The sequence below is a fragment of the Sceloporus occidentalis genome, unplaced genomic scaffold, assembly GCF_023333645.1.
Source record: "Sceloporus occidentalis isolate IW3139 unplaced genomic scaffold, rSceOcc1.0.p SCAF_6, whole genome shotgun sequence".
Lineage (NCBI taxonomy): Eukaryota > Metazoa > Chordata > Lepidosauria > Squamata > Phrynosomatidae > Sceloporus > Sceloporus occidentalis.
In genome coordinates, this window is record NW_028316986.1 from 28,267,755 (window position 1) to 28,290,787 (window position 23,033).

The window sequence follows — 23,033 nt, forward strand, 5'->3', positions numbered from 1 at the left end:
TCCCCCGCATAAGAAAAGGGCGCACTGTATCATAATTTGACATATTGGCTCTTAGTCTCTTCCCCCTTTCTGTGTTCCACTGAGGTTTTGGGTCCTTTTGAAGTAATCACATCTCTGCCTCATTCAGGCTATAATTTTCAGTTATGAGAATAAGACTGCTCAAGCACACTCACTCCAGCATGGCGTGAGAGATTCATTGGAATCATTTGCTTCCTGGTTTAAACTAACTACAAATTGTCACATCATGTGAACTAGGTCAAGCTATGGTTTGCTTAAATTACGTTTTACTGAATTAAGATGTGTGGTTTGAGCCTTGACTTGTTTCAATAAACCAGGCTAAATTAATTTGAGTTCCCAGTTTTGACAGGATAAAATGCATTTAAATCAGGTAGCAGATGCATCCTGTTTTCTAATGGCTGCTCAGAAGTAAGAGAGGAAATTCAGAAGTCCAGGCATTGAAGAATCTATGTGTTTTCTGAGCTTATGTTTTTTTCTTGCTAGCACTCAACTACCTGACTTGATCATCAGACTGATGTTCATTTCCTGATTGTTTTCTAATTTCTATGTCTGTTTTGATAGTCTAGTAGTCTAAGTTGTAATGTGCTGATATGACTTTATGTAATGTTTACTTCCTAAAGTAACATGTTGCTTCCACTAATATACCTGACACTGTTCCTGTAGAGATGGTGTCCTCTATCACCCCAGTGGTTATATTCTCATTAATTAATTAAATTTGCCTATTGCATCACCATCACAACATTCTTTCAGTAATTCCATACCAACTTTTAAAGCAATTTTCAGAGAACACCATTACAGAAGTTGCCTTGCTCTTCTTTGTCCTCTCTGTTAAAACTCAGGTTCATTTTCTGGTTGTTTGCTTTAACTTGACATGTCTCCACCTTCTTCTGCAGATAATTATATTGAACTCATCTTCCCAAGTGGCCACTGGTCATCTGCTTAAAACTCCTGATTCAATAACTCTGATACCTACATCCATAAAACTAATATCAAACAAATTATGGGTGTAGCAGAATTAATGGGAGCAACATTAAAACTCTATCTTTGGATCTTTAGATACTGCAAGTTACAAAATTCACTAGCCATCTTCATAAGCAGGGGTGTCAATAAAGGGCTGTAGGGGTTGTGGGACACATGAGGTGATACCTTGAAGGAGGGGTGACACCACTGCTCCCCAAACATTTGCCTTTTGACAGGGGCGGTCAGATGTGTCCTTTAAAATGCAGGAGTAGAGTGGAAGAGATGGTGTGAATTGGGCAAGGCAAAGTCGGAGAAGAAAGGAGAGGCCTCGGGTTTTTTTTAAAAAAAGTAAAAATTTAAACTTTTATTTTTAAAAGATTTTCTTTAAAAACATCACATCTTACCAAATTTTCACTTTAACCACATGAAACTGTACATGCAATTGCGTTTAGGCTGTGTGCATGATATTGTAATTTAAAGATATAATTTTACTTTTGCTAGTTGTTTATATCACAACTATTGCCATTACATTCAGTGATATATGGGAATTGCGATTTATGAGTACTATTAGTGCAAAAAACATTACTGAGGATTTTGTATGGTATAGTTTGGTTGGAGATCAGTGGGAAGGGGGGGAGTGACACCACAAGTAACCACACCGAGTGACGCCAGCCCTAGTGATGCCACTGTTCATGAACAGTTGGTAGTTTTTTCGGCACACTGTATGAAATATATGTATATATGAAATCAGTGATGATGGTGTGGTGGTAGTAGTAGTATATATGAAATCAATGATGAAGGGGTGGTGGTAGTAGTGTTGACGATAGACATTCTTTGGCTTTGGTTCAAATTATTACTGTACCAGGTACCCATGACTGGGTAAAATACCATGATAATGCAGTAGATATATGGATTAAATTAAATAATGACATCCCTCAAAATGGCCACCAGACTCTGTGTGTGTGTGTGTGTGTGTGTGTAAAAATTAAGATCTGTATGGGGAAACATACTAGGAAAAAAAGCAATGTTGCCGTGTACACCAGGCAGAATTGATCTGTAAGATAGCTTTAATGCCTTGCTGTTCCCCATAGGGTCTTCTACAAGGCATAAACATTGAATAACATGCCTGCATCTCTTTGTGCTGCTTGTATAGGAATAGATTGCAACTATTTAAAATGGTCATGCTTCCTTAGAACTCTTTTTATACAAATTTAATTGAACTTGTATAATAGTGTCTTAAGGCCAAGAATGCAACATTTAATTAAGTATACTAACTTTGCAGTAAAATTGCTAAATCTGCTATTTTCATGCTTTTGAGGTGCTAAAGTATGTCAAGTGAGTGATTTTTGTCAGTATTCCCCAGTCTGGCAATTATGAAGGACCTATGACTCTTTGTTTTAAAAAACTCTAACTCTTAAAGGGTGTTGAGAGGTTGATTTTTGAAAGTCATACAAAAACTATTCATATCTAAATAGTCTTTGGGGTGTGACTGTGTCAATATTTAGTGAACAGCTTTAGATAGCATGACGTTATGCCTGAAATGTTTTTGTTAAAAAAATGTTGAAATTAGTTACTCTGCCAATATTGATAGAAATACAGATATGTGGGATTGGTTGATGTAATTTAATTGCTTATTTCTTTGCTGAGGCAGGCCATATCTTTCTTGAGAGATGTTTAAATATCACTGCCCTTGAGCTCTGCCTTCTTTTGTCTAAAAATAGATCCCTTCTATCCAAATGAGTTCTTTTGCTAAGTAAAGCAAATAATACAGGTCTGCCATGAACATATATGTACTCATGGGTATGAAGAGCATGCATAGTATATAGAGTTGATTTGGTTCTGACAACTGTTTTTATATATTAAAAATGTCCTTGCTAGTTGTATCACTTTGCTATCAGTTAAATATTATTTTAGTTGCACTGATGTTCTTCATCTAAAAATTGGTTAACCACTTTCCCTCTAATATTTATATCTAAGGGGCTGCTGGGTAATTCCTGGTTGTCCCAGCTATTCAACATTATGTTGCCAAGCTACCAAAGGAAGAAGACACCTTCCAGGAGTCCTGGTGGCACAGTGTTTAAATGCCTGTACCGCAATCCACAAGGTTGTGAGTTCGAACCCAGGGGCTCCAAGGTCCACTCAGCCTTGCATCCTTCTATAGGTTGATAAAATGAGTACCCAACTTGTCGGGGGCAATTAGCGTACACATTTTAAACCGCTTAGGGAATGCTAGTTCACTGATAAGCGGAGTAGAAATGTACTTGTTATTGTTATTGCTATATTCCAGTAGTTGAAAGAAGACTGGTTTGATTAAATGTGGGTCCATGTAGATGGGGCATGCTGTGGGACTGCTGTGACCAGACACCACGGTCCCAACGCTGGCTGCTGCTGTGGTTTTGAATGGACCGCTGGCAGTCGTGGCTTTTTGCCATTCCTTTTGTGCTCAGGTTTGGGCCGCCTTAGGCAGACTCAGTGAGGCTTCCTGGCAGTTTGGGGGTGTGCGTTTTTTGAATATCATGCCCCCAGAGTGTCCAGAAGCATTTTATTTGGCCCATCTGTTTGGGGCCTTTTTTACATTTTGTGTTGCTCTTAATAGAAAGCTGTGTGCTTATGATCAGTAGAAACACTGAAGATGAATATTTAAGTTATTACCTTCAGTTGCCACAAAACTAACATCTTACGCATGCATAGGAGATCGAGAATTCTTATTAGAAGTGGGTGAGCCCTCTCTTGCTTGTCCTGAAAACTTATAGTGCTCATAAAGAATGTTTTACATAATTCAACTTTTTTTTCCTGACTTAAACTTTAGAAAAGCTCAATTTTTGTGCCATCTCACTTCTCCAAGTTTAAAAAACAAAAGGAAAATGTTACTTTGGGAAAGGGAGAGAATGTAACAAGCAGTGAAAGAGACTGGGAGGTCCTATGGAGTCCCTTCTCAATAACAGATAACCCATTGGCACATCATTTCCAGTAAGATGATGGACCTGACTACAAGCCCCATGAATGGAAACCTTACCAGCCTTTTATTTGTTATTTCCTACATTGGAACAGTGTAATGTAATGGTTTGGGTGTTGGATTAGGGCTCTGGAGACCAGATTTCAAATCCGTGCTTGGCCTTGGAAACCGACTGGGTGATCTTGGCCAAGTCACACACTCTCATCCTCAGAGGAAGGTCCTTCTGAACAAATCACATCAAGAAGACCCTGTAATAGGTTTTCCTTAAGGTTGCCATAAATTGGAAACAACCTGAAGGCACAAGACAACATTGGGTCAAGGGGAGAAGAGTCAAGCCCATGATCTGATCAGAAATGGCACATGGGGCACTTGTCCCTGAGAGCTGGATGAGTGTACCATGTGCCCTGCCAACTCTCTGTTGCACTCACTTCCCCCTGATAGGTATCTTCTCTTGACAGAGAAGGTGGAGAAACAGAAGAAGAGGGGTGCAAATTCATTTCAGATTAATTTCAGCTAAAAGGGCTCTGAATTCATCTTGAGATGGGGCCACTGTATTCAAACAGGATCTTTGTTTTCATAGCTTTCAGCTTCCTCTCAGTGTTTAACCAAATTGTGCAATCCCCAAGTATTTGTGGTCTTCACTGGAGGAAATAATTGCTCACATTGGATGCAATCACATTGCAGAAATAATCCAGTTTGATACAACTTTAACTGTCAATGCTATGGAATCCTGGGAATTATTGGGGTTTTTTTTTTAGACATTTAGCCTTCTCTGTCACAGAGCTCTGGTGACACAGCAAACTACAGGTTCAGAATTCCATAGCATTGAGCCATGGCAGTTAAAGTGTTTTCAAATTGGATTATTTCTCCAGTGCAGATGCAGCCATTGTTGCAAGTTTCCAATCTTAAATAATAAAGAGGAGACAGTGTTATCCTTACAATTATTATTTCACGGCTTTTCTTAATTCTTATGTCTCTGGGTCTCCATTTGTTAAAATGGATAAAATGTAGTTATGACTTTCAAACAACTTTTTTTTAATTTGCCAGATTTGTTATTTTTTTTTCTAAATGACTTCACTTGACAGAATTATTCTTTATTTGGAACAATATTAGCTAAATAATTAGAAAAGTCAATTTTGTAATGGACCCCATGTAGCTTCAACAAATTGCTAAACAAAGCTGGTTGAAGTCATAGTGGGTTGGAAAAATTGTCTCTGTAAAGTACAATAAACATCTAGTCAAAATAAAGAATCCTGGAAAAACTGGATGAAGCCTCTGAAATATGATGAGAAAATATTTCTCTAGGGTGCAAAGTCTGAATACACATGCATGCAGAGGATGGGGACAGTGGTGGAGAGTGGAGAGTACAGCTTTTCATTTCATTAAGATAACTTCTTAGAAATGTTATACACAAGTGGAGTAAGGAGTGCTTTTATTTCTTCTTGCTTGTTAAATGACCACTAAAAATAACAGTCACATTCCTATCATTCTCAGAAGTGAAACCTACAGTTTTTTTAAAAAAGCTGATCTTGAATGAAGAGCAGAAGAGGACTTGTGATATGAAAATGGGAAATAGAAAGCCAATAGAATTTGCCTTTTCTGGGGAAAAAGTTTTATTGACTGGGATGGGGAGAAAGATAGTCAGACAGAAAGTTTCAACAGACAGTCTATGCTCAGAAATGATGCTTTTGTCAACTGTGAATCTCAGAATTGATTCCTGGTTGTGCCACATATACACATGGCTGCATAGTGGTAGAACACATTCTTTACAAGAGGAAGTCCCAAGTTCAGTCAGTACTACCACCTTCTGAAGCATGAAGAATGAGAGTTGTCTTTCCAAGACAAGAGTTGTCTCATCCTCCCAGGCTGTACCACAGAAGCCATACATTTCGAAGGGATCCTCTGATAGCCCAAATTATTCTGTAACAATTAACATCTGAATAATACATCTTCAGATGCTTTGTCTACAGTTAGTTTGAGCAATCTTTTTGCTTAGTTACACTCAAATAGTTAAAATCATAGGTTACAAGAAATTAAGTTGAAGTGTTTGCATACCTTAATACAGTGGACCCTTGTTATTTGCTGGGTTTTGGTTCCAAGATCCCATGTGGATAACAGAATCTGTGGATGCTCAAGTCCCATTAAATATAATGACATAGCAAAATGGTGTCCCTTATTAAAAAAATGGAAAATAAAGATTTGATATTTGAAATTTATACTTTTTTGGAACATTTTCAAACTGTGTATGCTTGAATCCGTGTATAAAAAAATCTGTGTATAAGAAGGGCCGACTGTATATATGCGGTCAGGACACATAATGTTGCATTTACAAGGCTTAAGATCCAGTCCCTAGTGTTTCCAGTTGAAAAGATCTTTAGGTAGTAGGATCTTGGATAACTGCTGTCCTTCTTTATATCTGGGCTGATTCAGGATGTAGTCACACTGCAGAATTAAAGCATGCCATGACTTATCCTACAGAATCCTGGGATTTGTAATTTAGTGAAGTATTCAGCCTGGTCTGTCAGAGAGCTGTGGTGCCTCACCACACTACAAATCCCAGGATTCTGTAGGATAGAGTCATTGTAGTTAAAGTTGTGTCAAACTGCTTTAATGCTGCAGTGTGAATTCAACTTTAGTGCAAGGCAAATGTATATGTTCTTATAGCCGTTGTGGATTCTTTGGTGTCATCATATATTTAAAAGATACCTTGGAACTTTGTCAATTAATGTTATTTTGTGTATATTGTTCTTGTTTTAAATGAATATTTTCAGGAATGGCTGGGCTAGTATAGTACAAATTACTACTGTTTGTTATGCATTGGATGTTGACAACTCTAGCTGGTGTGTGCAAGTTCTGGTGTTGGTTAGGGATCATGCTAGATCAAGCTTTGTTCAGTATGCTTTCCAGCTAATACTGTGCCCCAGCAGTGCCCTTTCATTTATGGTGTAATCCAGTGAGAAATTTTACTCCTGCACCGCATGCCACCTTTCAAGAGCAACTTCTCTTCTGTATTACAAACTCCACTCACTTTCAATATGGCAAGGTTGCTTTCTGGGAGCTCTTGAGAGGTGGATTTTTTTGCATCTTGGATTACAACACTTCTCCCCATGTAACTACATAAATTATATAAGAGAAATGTGCAATGTAAATTACATGTTTTTATTACCTGCATTGTATAAATCAGCTTTCATTTTAGCATTGTTGCTAATGCTGGTAAGAGCGCATTCTTAGGATTGTCCTGAAAATGAGAAATATGGCACTTGCTGTAGTGTGCCTAAACTAAACACTTTTCATATAAATATACTGTTAGCTATAGAAAGACTGTTACAGAAAGTTTTCCAGAGTGCCTTTCAATTGTGTTGAATCACTTATAGGACTATATCTGTTTCTAATTAGACTTCCCATGAAGGAAAGTATAAAGGAAAAACAACACACTTTCCCCCCTGCAACAAAAACATAGCTCAGGGTTGCCAAGATTTCAAGAAAACCTTCACAAGACACAGTGTAGTTCTTGTAATGGTTGGGGGCATGCTGTAGTTTTAAAGTTCAGTCTGACTATGCAAAGGTTAAATATTTAGAGCCCAAGCATTGAGACCAGTTAGATGATTAATAAATTTATGGTTTCGCCTCAGGATTTTACAGCTGTCGTATGATACAGCATGTGTATTTTGCTTTGTTTATACATTATCAAAAAGTAAATCCCTTCAGATTAACCTGACGGGGGAAAAAAACACAAGTGAAAAGAAAGATCTAAGAGTGATTTCATTGTCATCATGCTGTTAAGTCCAGACTTATTGCTGGCATACTGTTTATTTTTTAACTTGAAGGAACTATGTTTCATTTTAGAATATATGCAAACACAGTTAGCTTGATTGCCACCAGCACTTTTTAATCTTGGGAGACTTTATTTGACAAGTCAAATAAATTTCCCGTGTTTATTGTGAACTGCCAGGAGGAAATAGTATTTTTTATAGACAGGAACTCCAGAATCAGATATGGTATTGTTGAAGGGTTGCTTTGTGATTTCAAAAACAAGGAAGCAAGAACTGGCACTCCAGCCTAGAATTTTATGACTTGTTTACATCTGCTGGACTATTGTGTTTCAGCGCCTTTCTCTTTGGACTTTTGTTCAATAAATTTGTACTGGCTAAACTTAACTGACAACAGGTAATGGTTGAATGACATACAGTAGCAATCACAGTATTGCATTCTTTGCTGGAAAGGAAAAGGGATTCTCCCACCTGATTCCTGCTGACTTTATTATAGCTTGAGTATTGTACTCTGGCTCTTAGAACTGAATTCCTTTCTTTGATTCAGTTTTGGAATAAATAGCATCAAGCAACATTGTTACTGATGTATGAAGCAGAATTCTTCAAAATGGAAACAGTCAGCTACTCAAGAAGGTCACCAATATCTTAAGTGTTGGAAGAAGCCACAAGAGCCATCCAGTCCAACCCCCTGCCTTGTAGGAACACACAACCAAAGCACCCCTGACAGGTGGCCATCCAGCCTTGGTTTAAAAAGCTGCAAAGGAGACTCCACCACACTTCAAGGGAGTGTGTTCTGCTATCCAACAGCTCTTACTGTCAGAAAGTTCTTTCTAATGTTGGGTTGAATTCTCTTTTCCTGTAGTTTGAATCAATTGCCCCAGGTCCTATACTCTGGAGCAGGAGAAAACAAGCTTGCTCCATTCTCAGTATGACACCCTTTCAAATACTTATACAGGGCTATCATATCACCTCTTAACCTTCTCTTCTCCAGGCTAAACATACCCAGCTCTCTAAGTCTCTCCTCATAGGGCATGGTTTCCAGACCTTTCACTGTTTTGGTCACCCTCCTCTGGACACGCTCCACCTTGTCAACATCTTTTTGAACTGTGGTGCCCAGAACGGGACACAATATTCCAGACGAAATTCTTGCTGAAACAAACTGGTGGTGAAGCCTTTTACTGCATACTGCCTTTTTCATGAACTTTTCAGATAGTCCAAACCATCTCATCTAATTTATTTGAGTATTTGACAGTTCCTTTTTCTGAGGCTTACAATCTAAAAACAAGGCACACAAGAAAAAGGGAATGGCAGCAGGGGGGGGGGGGGGGGGTTAGGTCCAGCAGATGCTGGCTGTTCTTCTTTCTCTCAAAGGCCAGGGCAGTCACAGTTAGAATATGGAGGGAGGGCCTCTCACCAGCCACTGGAGCCAAAACACAATGGAGATGTGCCTGTTTTCTCTTCTCTCCCTCAGAGGTGAAAGCAATCGGAATTGGAATATGGAGGGAGGGTAACTGGAAGCCCTCCTGAGGTTTTTTTTGGGGGGGAGGGAGTTGACAGTATAGCTTTGCAGTGTGTATTGATGTGTTTTCAGTGTGGTAATTTGCTTTCTAATCTTCCTGTTGACTAAATAGTTTTATGCTAAAAGATAAGATTAGCCTAGGTTTCTTGACTGTATGGTTATGCTGTTGCTAATGCTGTCAGTTTGCTTCCTCCTTGTCTTCTTTCCTATTCCTGGTCTTCCCTCTGCTTTTGCTCTTTATCTGTGGATTGTAAATATAAATTCAGAACCCTACTCTGGTAGGAGTGAGATCTAGCAAAGAAAAACATGAGGCATGTCCTTCTTCCCCTTCCCTCTTCCAAAACATGTATACTCAAAATCTCACCCTTCCCCAATCTACTGTTCTATGGATTGATTCTCAGGCTGTGTTATTGTTGTTGTTAAAGTTTTAGGATAGTATTCAAAAAGAATTTGATTGTGATTGTGGCAGCAATCTATTTGTCTCTAGAATTAGAAGAGAATAACTGTATATCTGCGATAGCAATTTGTCCTGTTCGATTTAAAAACTTACCCCAACATGAGACAGGAGCTTCTAGCTTTCCCAGACTGATGTTTTATCTTTCTGAAAGAAAGAGAACTTAAAAGAAATAAAATGTTTCCCATGATGATTCAAGTAATTGAAATTAGTCCATTTCTGAATTAACTTAGTCCTTCGAGCCAATTCACCATGAGGAGAAAAAGAAATTATGAAGAAATCCATACTTTTTGTCACTCACATTTTCTAAATTTTGATATTTGAGAAGAAGCATTAGATGGCAAGAGTGAAGCCTTCTTCTCCATATCCCTATGTTTTAATGTAGAACACTTCATTTAGAATAATTTTAGTTTAGTCTTAATATATGACAATGGGCTCATACACATGAACGTGTGCTATTTGTCATTATGTAATTAACAAATATGAGTTTTTAAATACTTACGCTTCTGTTTAAAATTATCTTCAATAAAGCACAATAAATCAAGTCACTTGACCTGTAATCTGTATTTTATTATGTTACTAAAATGGAACTAATGCAATTAAATAAAATGGAATACAGTTTTACAGCTGGATATGAAAAAGCCCCCTGAATCATGTTTTTGGAAAGTACCTTTTAAAAAAAAATCTGGCACTCAGAAACACTGGCAGTGTTCCAATTTTCCATTCTTTCTCCTGAACTAGAGCCAGATTCCTTTGGGAAATCATCATTTGTAAAATGTTGTGAACAGAAAGAGGGGCATTCTGGAGTGTACAGTTACTGCTAATTAGAAACTAAACATCTGTAACTATGTCAGAGTTACTTGTACTTGAAAAGAAAAACTTAAAGACGTGAATTTGTTCAGTTTAAATAAAGCATGCTGTAGCACAAACATGGGAGCATTTGTGAGAAATTATTTTGCATTCTGTTGTGGTAAAGTGTTCTCATTAGGGAGCTGGGGATGTTTAGCCTGGAGAAGAGAAGGGTAAGGGGTGATATGATAGTCCTGTTTAAATACTTGAAGGGATGTCATATTGAGGAGGGAGCTAGCTTGATTTCTGCTGCTCTAGAGACTAGGACCCGGAGCAATGGATGCAAGCTCCAGGAAAAGAGATTCCACCTCAACATTAGGAGGAACTTCTGACAGTAAGGGCTGTTTGACAGTGGAACAAACTCCCTTGGAGTGTAGTGGTGTCTCCTTCCTTAGAGGTCTTTAAACAGAGGCTGCATGGCCATCTGTCGGGGATGCTTTGATTTAGATTTCCTGCATGGCAGGGGATTGGACTGGATGGCCACCTCTATGATTCTATGATTAATTCATTTAAATTCTTCCTACTATTAAACTCCTTCTTTTCCTACCTCTACAGATTAAGTTTTTTGTCCCTATATATAAGCCAACAAATGAGCTGGGAGAAGGTAGTTAGGATTACATCCATGTGCTAAATTGGACACCTTGATATAACACATATCACATATTTTAGTTCTGTAACTTAATTTCACTTGTTTTCCTATGCCTATTGTAACTTGATTTTCTACTGACATGGCTTTGGAAGTGTGGACCCCACAACTTGCAGGAATGTTTATCACTCGGCTGTACAATGTTTTCTTTGCAGTCATAAATACAAAAAGACATGGCTCTGTTTTACAAAATTCTTAGATTACATTTGCATTATATTAGCGATGCCTTTCACAGTAGGGACAATTAAAGTTGTGAAACAGCAGGTGTCTGCTATAGGAGTGTGTCACATGTCTTATCCATGGGGAAGAAGCTTGGAAGTTAGGGACTCACATTCTTCAAACAAGAAAGCTGAGTGAAGCATTACTACCCTACTTTTATCAACCAAGTACAATAATTCCCCTAGATGTTTCCAGTTGAGAAAAAAGGGTGCATCTGAAGGCCAACCAGTAATACTTCTGTGCTTCAGAAGGGGACCCTGAGCAAGTTTTTAAAACTTCCATGCATCTGGGAGCCAATTTCATTCCCAGGACCCACTATAGGGCTACACTTCGAACCAAACTGTGTTTTTTCCTCTTCCCAGCCAAACTTAAAGTGACCAGAAGTTCATTTGTAGATTTAAAAGCACTTTAAAACACATGTTTTGGGTTAAGGAAAGCCATATGCCCTGCTTTAGAGGAACATTATGCTTCCCAGAGGCATTTTGGATGTGCAATATATATATATATTTCTAAGGACTATGCAACAATTTCTCCACAATTAAATTGAGCATTTTAAAAATGCTCTCTGTATGAGTGAGACCTAACATTCTTTATCTTCCTTTACCTTCCAATATTTTCTAATTTATTTCATCTCACCCCCAGATGTGGTAAGTCTCCTGTATACCGCTCACGTGAGTTGGCTGCTCGGGCCCTTGTTCCCTTTATTATGAAAAACCTGGTGCCACACACAGTGACATCCTTGTTGACTGAACTTCCAGATTTCACTGATCCTTATGTACGACAGAATGCAGTGCATGGAACATTACTGCAAGTAAGTTATGATCTGTATTGGGACCAATATTTTCTAATGTATTCATAAATATTTTAGAATAAATGAGATACCTAAGTTGGGTGATAACACTAAATTAAGCAAGGTGATAAAAAATAGACATGGATTTCAGAGAGTTCCAAAGGCTCTCCAGAGTAGGAGAATTGTCAGTAAGAGTTTGGCACATCATTGTCCAAAAATTCAGGTGATGTTGCAGGTTAACATTTCTTCTACTATGTTGCTTCCAGTCTCTGGTTTGGATAATGAAAGTGAGAAGGTGAGGTAATGTTTTCATCCTAGTAAGTGATACTGAAATCCATGTGGTTTGATAATGTAACTCAAATACAACATACATATAGCATATCTGACAAAGAAACTTTTTTTTAATAAAGTCTTTTTGTGCCTCTGAACTGTATTATATCCTACTGACATTTCAGTAAAAGTTACTGCTGAAGTTACTAACATGCATCCACCACTTGAGGAATCTCTTTCCTTTATCCCTGTATCTTCAAGTATAGATAGTTAATCTGGTTGTTTCTGTCAGATATTTTAATGTTGATAAGAATTTTGTCTAACCTTGCTGTGGGCTGTTTTTGCCAGGTTACCTATACAGAGTATAAATATTTTCCTAGCAGAAATGTCAACATTTGTTCTCAACTTTCTATGCAACATATCCCATCAACTTACTTTAAAATTATTGCTTCCTATGTTTGTACCTTTGTCAAAAAGGCACCAGTAAGCACTAGATTCTTATTTTATAAAATTGTATTTCATTTAAACTTAATGCAATTGAACCTTCTTTTATGTGTTGGTTATTCTACAACAACTCCCTTAGACTTCCTTTGTAGAAATAAATCTAAGTATGGGCCTATAAAAATTATACAGAATGGTGTAATGGTTTGAGCTTTGGGCTAGGACTCTGCAGAACAGGGTTCAAATCCTCGCTCAGCCATGAAAATCCACTGGATGACCTTGGGTAAAGCATACGTTCTCAGCCTCAGAGGAAGGCAAAGGCAGCAGCAATCCCCTCTTCAAATACTGTAAATCTTGCCAAGAAAATCCTGTGATATGTTTGACTTAGGATTGCTGTAAATTGGAAATGACTTGTAGGCATACAACAACAAATTACTCTGTCTACATGCATCTAAAATATGTAAATTTTGAATGTATGTTTGAAAGTGAGTATTGTAGATTTTACCTACTTTTGACCGTGTTTGACTGATTTCAATTTTTGTAGATTTGCTTCCTATCTTGAGTATTTTATAGAAACACAGGATATAAGTGTCCTCAAACCTCAAAGGCTAATCCATCCTTGTTCTAAATTCTAATTAACAAAGTTGTTTGATGATTTTTCTAGCTGAATGTCACCCCAGCATTCCTTGGAAATTTTATTATTTATTTTGTATTTCTTGGGGGGGGGGAGCAACATCTGCATCTCTGAGAAATAATTAGTTCACATGAAGAGAACAATCTTCCCTCAGAAAACTGGTGGCTTCAAATGTCAGTTTTGAAATCAGTTATATAGCCAGTGTATCCACGTGATCTTTTTTTGTACCACATTCCCCTAAAACATTCTGGCAGAAGTGTCACTGTTGGCATTGGAGATGGGGCTATATATTCATCCAAATAGGAAGACCCCCAAAATCAAAACAGCTTTGTCAAATAAGTAAAAGCAGCACATATGTTTTGGACCATATGTCCTCACCAAATTTCAATGAGCGATAATTTATTTAACCACATTATCACTCTGCGAATGTCACTTGTACAGCAGAGGAGCAGACCCTGAGAACTGATCCATAAAATATCTTTTAAAAAATCAAACTGGCCAAAGTCCACGACTTATTATGTAACTTTGGCCAAAGCAATGGAACAATTGGTTGCTAGGTCAGTTTGATTTCATGTAGTAATATGAATCATACATGAAAGCAACTTGTCAGCACTGAGGATTATAACAATATTGATTAGACTTCTAAAGCACCCACCAATATCTTTTATAAATTATTATAAAGTATCTAACATATGCCACTGTGAAAAAAGAAAATGAGCAAATTCAGCAGGCCTTCCATACATTTCACTTCTTCTCTGTTGTTACCACTAAGACTGAAATCCCCTCCTTCTCTTCAAATTAATTATTAAACTGAAACAGCACTGAAAAAGAAAACAATCTATTTACTGTTTTCAATTACCACTAATGGATTTATTCTATTTAATGAGCTCATTCAAAGAGGAGCTCTAATTAAATATGTTCTCATGATTACTTATTGTGGTATAAGACTTAACAGAATTTAAGTACTAGAACAGTCTTTGTTCTTTTAAACAATTTAAAAAACAAAACAAAAACAACAACCAGCATGCTCACATTAAAAGCTAATTCACTGGTTTAGGTCAAACATTTTATTATTTGTCATTCATTTTTAAGCAGAATAATAGTTTATAAAACTCAACTACATTGCAGAATCTTTGTGGGAAACTAAATCTCCACCCCGCTCTAGTCCTGTTCTTTCCCAAATACTGGCTGAAATAATTGTCATGTCCTCATTATCCATGGATTCTACCATATAACTATTATTTGCATTATTTCTTTAGATCCAGTCTTTCTTCCAATATAGGGACTCAATGCAGATATCAACAATTTAAAACAATGTGAAGCTGAAGGCTTTCACAACCAGCATCCATATATTTTTTTTGTGGGTTTTCCGGGCTATGTGGCTGTGTTCTGGAAGAATTTATTCCTGATGTTTCACCAGCATCTGTGGCTGGCACCTTCAGAGAATGCTGGCATGGAAGTGAGTGGGGTATATATACTGTGATCCTTGGTTGAGAGGAAGTAATTTACATATTAACACACAGATTAATATATAAATCACTTCCCCTCAATTAAGGGTCACTCCCCACTCACTCCCATGCCAGCATTCTCTGAAGACGCCAGCCACAGATACTGGCGCACTGTCAGAAATAAACTCTTCCAGAACACAGCCACATAGCCCGGAAAACCCACAAAAAACTAAAATAGTACAAATTAAAAACAGTACAAAAACATTAAAATTGTAAATATAAAGTTTAAAAATAATTAAACATTTAAAAAAGCTAAAAACATTACACATTAAAAATATTAAAATGTTCTAAAAACTATATACAGATCTTGACATCTAACTTGCACAGCATTTAAAAGCCCAATCTTCATCAGTTTGAAAAAGCCTAATGGCACAAAAATGTTATTATCTGACACCAACAGGAGAGCAGGAATGGGGCCATGCTGGCCTCTAGAAAGGGAATTATAGAACTAAACCCCAGTGAATACCATGGGCCCAGTGTAACTTTCATGGCATACTAGAGGCCTACTAGGTAAGAATCCTGAGCAAGGCCTGAGGTATTCGTTCGTTAATTTATTTGCATCCAGCCCTATATCAAACAGACCTCAGGACAGCATACAATAAAAATCAATTTTAATTTAATCCCTTGAATACCATTTTGGGAGAAAGTTGGGATATAAATCCCTTAAATAAATAAATTTAAGACAATTTGACATTTTAAACTGTAATGATAGATTTTGAACAAACTAAACCACATTAAACAATATACCCAGTTAAAACAATTTAAAGCCATTTTTAAAATTTCTCATCGAGTCAACTTTGATTTACAGTGTCCCTATGCATGAGAGATCTCCAAGAGCCCTGGTCATCAACTGGCCACCTCAGGTCTTGCAAATTTAGACCCATGGCTTCTTATGAGCCAGTCCATTTCCCTCTGCTCTTCCCTAGTAGCTACCTGAGTACCTTCCAGCTGGGAGTCTTATCTTCTGGTACTGGTTCTTATTTGATTTTAGATTGTCTCATCATAGTGCTTTCATGGTAAAAGACACTGACAAATGGTTTACTGTGCCTCCACTTTCACAGCAGACTAAAATGCCACTGCTGTTGTCTCTGTAGATCCTCAGAAAACCCCTTTTTAGTGTCGGAGACTCTATCAGCTGCAAATCTAGCATCACCATAACCTATTGCCTCACCACCATCCTACCACCATGGAAAGGTAGTGGCAATATACACACTGGATAAAATTAACCTCAAAAGCTTCAAAAACATGTTTTTACTTGGTGCCAGAATGAAGCCAGCATCAGCACCAGTTAGTCCTCCAAGGTCCTCTTTCACATCCTCACCCAGTATACACTCCCATTCGTGGGAAATAGAGTAGAGCCTTGTTGGTTATATTGAGCTGGTAGACTGTCAGTTTGCTATCCTTATCCTAGGACAGTTGGCTGGTTGATGTTCTACTTATAATGCCTGCATGAAAGGACATGTGCTGTGCAGGAGTTCTCTAGTAATATCTAAGTTTTCTTTGGTAGACAAGTCAATGCATGTAGAAATGGGTTCCTAAATGCTGAAAAATGAAAACAAACTATTTTGGGAATCTTGGGTAATAAGTAGACTGCTTTGTATGGCAACATGGGCAAGGGCTGCCGAAGGATATATGAACAAAGGAATTGTGTCTGTGTTTCTCAGCAAAGCTTTTTACAGTGTTGGGTGTGGTGAAGGAGGCATTATTTGAAATCTGCTTCAGGCAGCAAACATATGCAGCAGTATTTTATTTTATTTATAGAGTTTATTACCACTCATCCCTCTGCATTTGCTGGAGTTACAGGCACAGGACCACCATTAATGTGGAAAAACTGCAAATAACAAAAACACTATGTTTTACCTCAGTGAACACCACTCTAGGAATCTCTAGGTCCTCCAATGCAACTCTGTGGTCAACTTCTGCCAGACATTGACCATAGAATTATGCTGGAGGAGCTACAAATGCCTAGTGAAGTGTTATCTCTAGGAATCTCTAGGTCCTTCAGTGTGACCTTTGGTTAAAGTTGACCATAGAGTTGCACTGGAGGACCTAGATTTCTAGAGAGAACATATTAATAAAATTGTGAACAATCAAATCCACAAAAGTTAAAGCCGCAAGTGTGGAGGGACAAGAGTATTTGTCATTGGATGCTCAAGCCAGCTTGAAGCATATTATTATACAATTGAACACATGCAAAATCAACTCATTTCTTGCTAGAATTCAAAGATATAGCCATGTTAGTCTGTAGAATTAGTATGTGGAGAAATCTTGTAGCACCTTTGAGACTAACTGAAAGAAAGAAATTGGCAGCATGAGCTTTTGTAGACTTCAGTCTACTTCCTCAGATGCCTGTGGCAGATATATGTCTGTCCATGGCTTCCACTCCAAAAGCATCTGAGGAAGTAGACTGAAGTCTACAAAAGCTCATGCTGCCAATTTATTTATTTCAGTTAGTCACAAAGGTGTTAAAAGATGTCTCCACATACTCATTTCTTGCTAGATGTATATGATTTTAATGCAGCTTCCCAGGTCATTTCCCACAGTGGGCATTACCTGAAGAAAGACCAATAATTTTATTATTGGATCTACATTTTATTATTGTGAGCCTTCAAGTTCTTTCCAGCTTATGGTAAGATTTGTACAGAAGGGGTTTGCCTTTGCCATCTTCTGAGTCTAAGAGAATGTGATTTGCCCAAGGTTACCCATTGGGTTTCCATGGCTGAGCAGAGATTCAAACCCTGGTCTCTAGAGTCCTAGTCCAGCATCCAAACCACTAGAGCACACTGGCTGTGAATCTACTCAGCTGCATGCTGAACATAGTTTTGGGCCTGTTCTGAGCTGAGTCAGAGCTGTTCTGTGGCTCAGATATGGGCTTTGTGTTTGAGATATTTGGCAGAATCAATGTAGTGTCTCGTGGCATGTTTTCTTGTTCTTTTTTATCATCTTTATAGAATTTAAGATTAATTTAATTAGTGATCATTTGTTCTGAGGAAGATCATTAAACATGTTTGACATACGAGTGAAGATACCATGGTAAAAATTGGAGAGGGTTCCTGTATCTTTAATGGTTGTGTAGAAGACAATCAACATCCATCCGTCTTCTACACAAGCATTAAAGATCCACCAAACAGTGATACCTTTATTGGCCAACCAAAATGCACAGTATACATGTTGCAAGCTTTCGAAGCTTCACTGGCATCTTCATCAGGTTAGGTGTTACAAACAGGAAAAAATTGAGGATGTTAATCATAGGCATACATTTTGCTGTTTTTGTTCTTAGTTAAGATGGTATGGAGGGGCTGGCCCCTCCTCTTTCTGGCCTTGTGGCAATTGGGAGATTTTCAAAGTCCAGGAAATTAACGTACATTTGCATCTCAGCAAAGACACTTCCCTTTCAATCCAACATGTCTCTATCCAATTACTTGGTAGTAATTAACTTGCTAGCTATGTAGGTTAAAACAAACAAGTTCAAAATTTTATAAATCCTTTTTGAAAGTACAGTCGGACCTTCTTATACACGGATTTTTTATACACGGATTTAAGCATACACGGTTTGAAAATGTTCCAAAAAAGTATAAATTTACCTTGATTTTCCATTTTTGATAAGGGACACCATTTTGCTATGTCATTATATTTAATGGGACTTGAGCATACACGGATTTTGTTATACATGGGGGATCTTGGAACCAAACTCCAGCGTATAACAAGGGTCCAATGTACTTAATAGGAAATCAGTATCAATGCCATCCACTGGGAGATTGTACTCATCACTGTAAGAGTGTGATGACAAAGCAGATAACTTCTTCCCTGCAATGGTTTTGTAACAAAATTCTTCACAGACTTAGAAAATAAAAACTGGCCTGTTTGGAACACAAGGACAAGCAATGTTTTGTTCGACTGCTCAACATCTTGAAGCAAAAGGCTGCATCTTCTATAGGTGCCCTCTATATGATATGCATTTCAGCTCATAACTCATAGAGCAGAGTTCTCTGTTAACTGCCTTGTACCTTTAGTATAGAAATATTGCTGATTATGTATTATGTCTCTTATTTGATTTGGCAGGAGCATTTAAAACGTACTGCTTCATAGCTGATTTATAAAGGCTGATATTGTGAATGAATGTTACAGTACCTAGAGATCAAAGCAATAAAGCCAGTATAATTAAATGTTTTTCGTTGCAACTTCCTTGCAGCTGCTCCTCTTCTTAGCTCAGTTTTATAGACCAAGATAAGATTTTCTTTGAAGTTGGAAAAGGGGAATATTAGTGTCAGGTGAAGAGAAAAACATTCACCTAAATAAAAATAATAACAGCCATGTATCTCCTTTGCCCTTATAATTAAATTCTTACACTTTTGGTCTTTATATAATCATGTACATGTACCGTGATTCTAAGCAGTTCAAGAAGTTGTCTTCTAAGGAAGTACTTTATAATCAAATATGGCTGAACTGCCCAGTTTACAAATAAATTAAAAACAAATGTATACAGATAGAGAAATATAAATAATACACTGACATACTCATGCCCTCTTCTCATGGGCTTCTGCTGTTTGTTCTGCTACTGTGTAGAACATACAGTTCTCTGGGCTTTGGTGCTTTGCTTAATGCTTTGGGTGTAGTTACTTTGGCACTGCTTGTGGGTGATATCTGTGTGCTAAAAGCATAGATAATAATGGGCTCTTGGATACATGTGTGTGAGTCACTGCAGCGTTCCCCCTTGCTGGTCATGGTCTGATTTCTTGATGTACTGTATGCTCAGCTAAGTGATACACAACATAGGGATATCAGGACAGCAGAGGGTGCCATCCCACACAGAATTGTCATTTCCTTTTCCAATAATACTATGCATTAAGTTATATAGAGAGATTGTGACTAACCGAAGACTTCTGAACAAGTTAAGTGTTAGCAAATTTGTAAATTAGTTGATTTGGTAGGCGTATCTTTTGTCATAAAGTCCCTGTAACTGTGTCCTTTCTTAGAGGCTCCTTGAAACATAGCAGGCTGGAAGAAGAGATCAAGTCTTCTTACAGTACCACCTCATGGATAGATACCTGGTTTGAATTAGCAGAAGTAGCCCAGTTGGGGATCATATCCTATTGTTAGGTGTGTTGAAAACCCAAGCTGAATGTACAGAATTCCGTAAGAATCTCCCAGATTAAATAAATGGAAACAAAATGCTATTTGATTTTCAGTGTAAGTGAAGGTGAAGCAGTGTGGATGGTTGGGGCCTCAGTTTTACAAGATGGCCCATGATGACTGTTTCAAAAGGCTGATTTTGGGGTTTGGGGTGAAATAAAATTATCAACTTGGTATTCAGCAGCACAGAAAAAAGCAAAGCTAAGGTTTAGGAAACCTTAGGATTTGGAAATGAATTCTTTGTTTCAATTCCCAAGGAAACCATTGACTCCTTCTGTCTGTGCCCCCCCCCCCCCCCAAACTATCAACCTTTGGAGTGTGCAGTATGGATTCCAAAATCATCTCTTTTTCTCTGTTGGTTCAAGTAAATGCAGCAAATGCAAAGAGGGAGAAAAGCTGGGACAGCTGATTAACTGGCATTAGCAGAAGTCTTAGTAACCTCATTCATAAGGTCTTGGGTGCTATTGAGCATACATTATGAACCTGTGATGCATCTGTATTGTAACACTTTCCTGAACTGTGTCAGTAGTCTGAATTGCAGGAAAGACAAGTGTCTTGTGTCCTTTTAAAGATTAACAAATTTGTTAATTTGTTCAGGCATAAATTTTACAGTGTACCTAAAGGAAATTTCATCTTATATTCTCTTCTTCTCTGAATTGGACCTCTGCTATTGCCAGCTCTTCTGCTTATAAACTATGGCCTGAGACATACGGGCCAAAAGGGGCATGGCGGCAGCGATACTAGGGTTAGGGACTGTGCACCAACTGCATGGACCCTAACCCTAATATGGAGTGGCGACATACTAATGGTGTACACAGACACCACCAATGTGACCTAAGCACCACGCAGCGGGAAGCCACATGGTTTGGTGGCTGTGGCTTCCCTCCAGAGGGAAATAGGCTGCCGCCAGCCCGGACATTCCAAAAGGTACCTATGTACCGGGCCTATGTCTTCAGAAATAGTTTGCTAGGACAAGAGAGGCATTCAGAAAGGGCTCTGGGAATAATCGCTTATAAGCTTATTCTTTCTAAATATATTTTTGAGAAGTTGGGAAAGATTCTGATGATTCTCAGACAATGCTCAAAAAATTATTATTTTAAAAAAGGATAATTTGTTAATAACTGAATAGCTGAATAGCTCTTCAAAAGTCGTTATCAGTCTTAGGAAGCATATTTTCCAAATCCCCAAGACAAAGACAAGCCCCTCAAATATTTCTATTATCATACACTGGCACTTTGTATTAACCAAGAATCTCCATATACTATTATACTAACAAGGAAGGAACATCGCATTTAAGTAGGTCTGAGAGATTTCATCCACTGCAAATAAGGTAGGGATGGAGAACCTGTGGCTCTTAGGTGTTGTTGGCTTCATGTCTCATGACCATCAGTTAGGAATTGTGGGAATTTTAGTCCAATTACATCTAAAAGGACATAGGGTCACTTCTGAAGTAAGGGGTGAACAAATCATACACGAGAAAAGATTCTAAGTGAGAATGCTGGAGCACAGGCTTGTATTACTAAGCATAGTAAATATGAAGAATGTGTTGGTGTGCGGAAGAACTGTCCTATGACATTTCTATATAATACTAATTTCATTTGCATTGATTAGGATTATTCAGTTATGTCTGTGGACAGTTGTAAGTATGTTGGGAAAACTCTTTTGATGGAAATAGTACTTTAAGTTGTTCATGGTTTCTGTTAATTCTTTTCATTTTTTACAATAGCCAGAAAGTGGATAAAGTATATAAAATTGTATTATAGATATAGCTATGAAGCCATTTATCAGTAAATAGTAATACGTTTTATGATGTAAATAATTCACAGGAGATTTTCAAATCTTAGAATCTTTTTTCATGTATGTGATCATTGCTTTTTTTGTAATGCTATCCAGAGAATTTATCATTTTTGAAATGTCAAATGAACTTATTAAAGTAGATGTTCCAAGATGAACTGAATTTTAGCTAGGTGTGGAGAATCACATACTAATGAGTTCTCTAAAATTTTTGTGTGACATTAGCAAAACAAAACAACATAGTATACAACAAGGCTTAATGTTTACTTCACAGCATTAACACAGTATCATTAAGCTTCTTTTGATTATGTAGTTAGTCCTCAGATTGCCCTAATATTTACCTAGGGTGAGGTGTTTGCAGCAAAATGGTGCTGTGAAAATTACTGGAAATCATTAACATTAAGTTGTTATTGTAAGCTGACATGCTGAGCCTGATGGGAAGTAAAATTTATAAATAGTCTCATTTATATGCATGGAGTGAAAATCTGCTGAGTTTTAGTAATCACTATTATTATGCGGCTTATCCCTTTGCTGGAGTAGAGTTTCATTAAGGGTTATCTTCCTTTCTGTAAGTGCAGAGTTTATGATGTTTGAAGAAACACAGGCGTCAGTCTAATGTCATCTGATGGCTAGTACAAAAGAACTTATTTCACAAAGACCCCAGCCTCCTTCATTTTAAAGAAATCTGTAATTAAAGGCTTCCAGTTTCTAATTTCTTCAATGTGTTTTTAGGTTTTCCACCATGTTCTGGTGACAAACTGCACCAATTTTTTCATGGTGGTATTGTTTTTAATCAATACTTCTAGAGTTGATGGGGGTGACTGAAAAAGGAGTCTTGGGGAGCTTCCATTGTATCCACCCTTGATTTAGATAATGGAAATTAAATTACCTAGACCCTCAATAATAATAATAATAATAATAATAATAATAATAATAATAATAATAATAATAATGTTTATTTATATCTTCCCACCTCTCCCAATTGGATTGAGGTGGGATCACAGCAGAGTTTAAAAAATACAATTAAAATGTTACAATATTATTACCACACAAGTTAAAATGGCTTGGGTCC

The 23,033-nt window shown here is 37.5% G+C and overlaps 1 protein-coding gene across 1 annotated transcript in view; it reads left to right on the top strand.

Annotated features, from left to right (window-relative positions):
- Window positions 1–23,033, top strand: part of THADA (THADA armadillo repeat containing) — a 203,073-nt gene that overhangs the window by 117,776 nt on the left and 62,264 nt on the right. Inside the window, exon 29 of the mRNA XM_089529183.1 lies at window positions 12,034–12,202. Coding sequence (XP_089385309.1) covers window positions 12,034–12,202 — 169 coding nt within the window. The remainder of the gene's footprint in view (window positions 1–12,033; window positions 12,203–23,033) is intronic.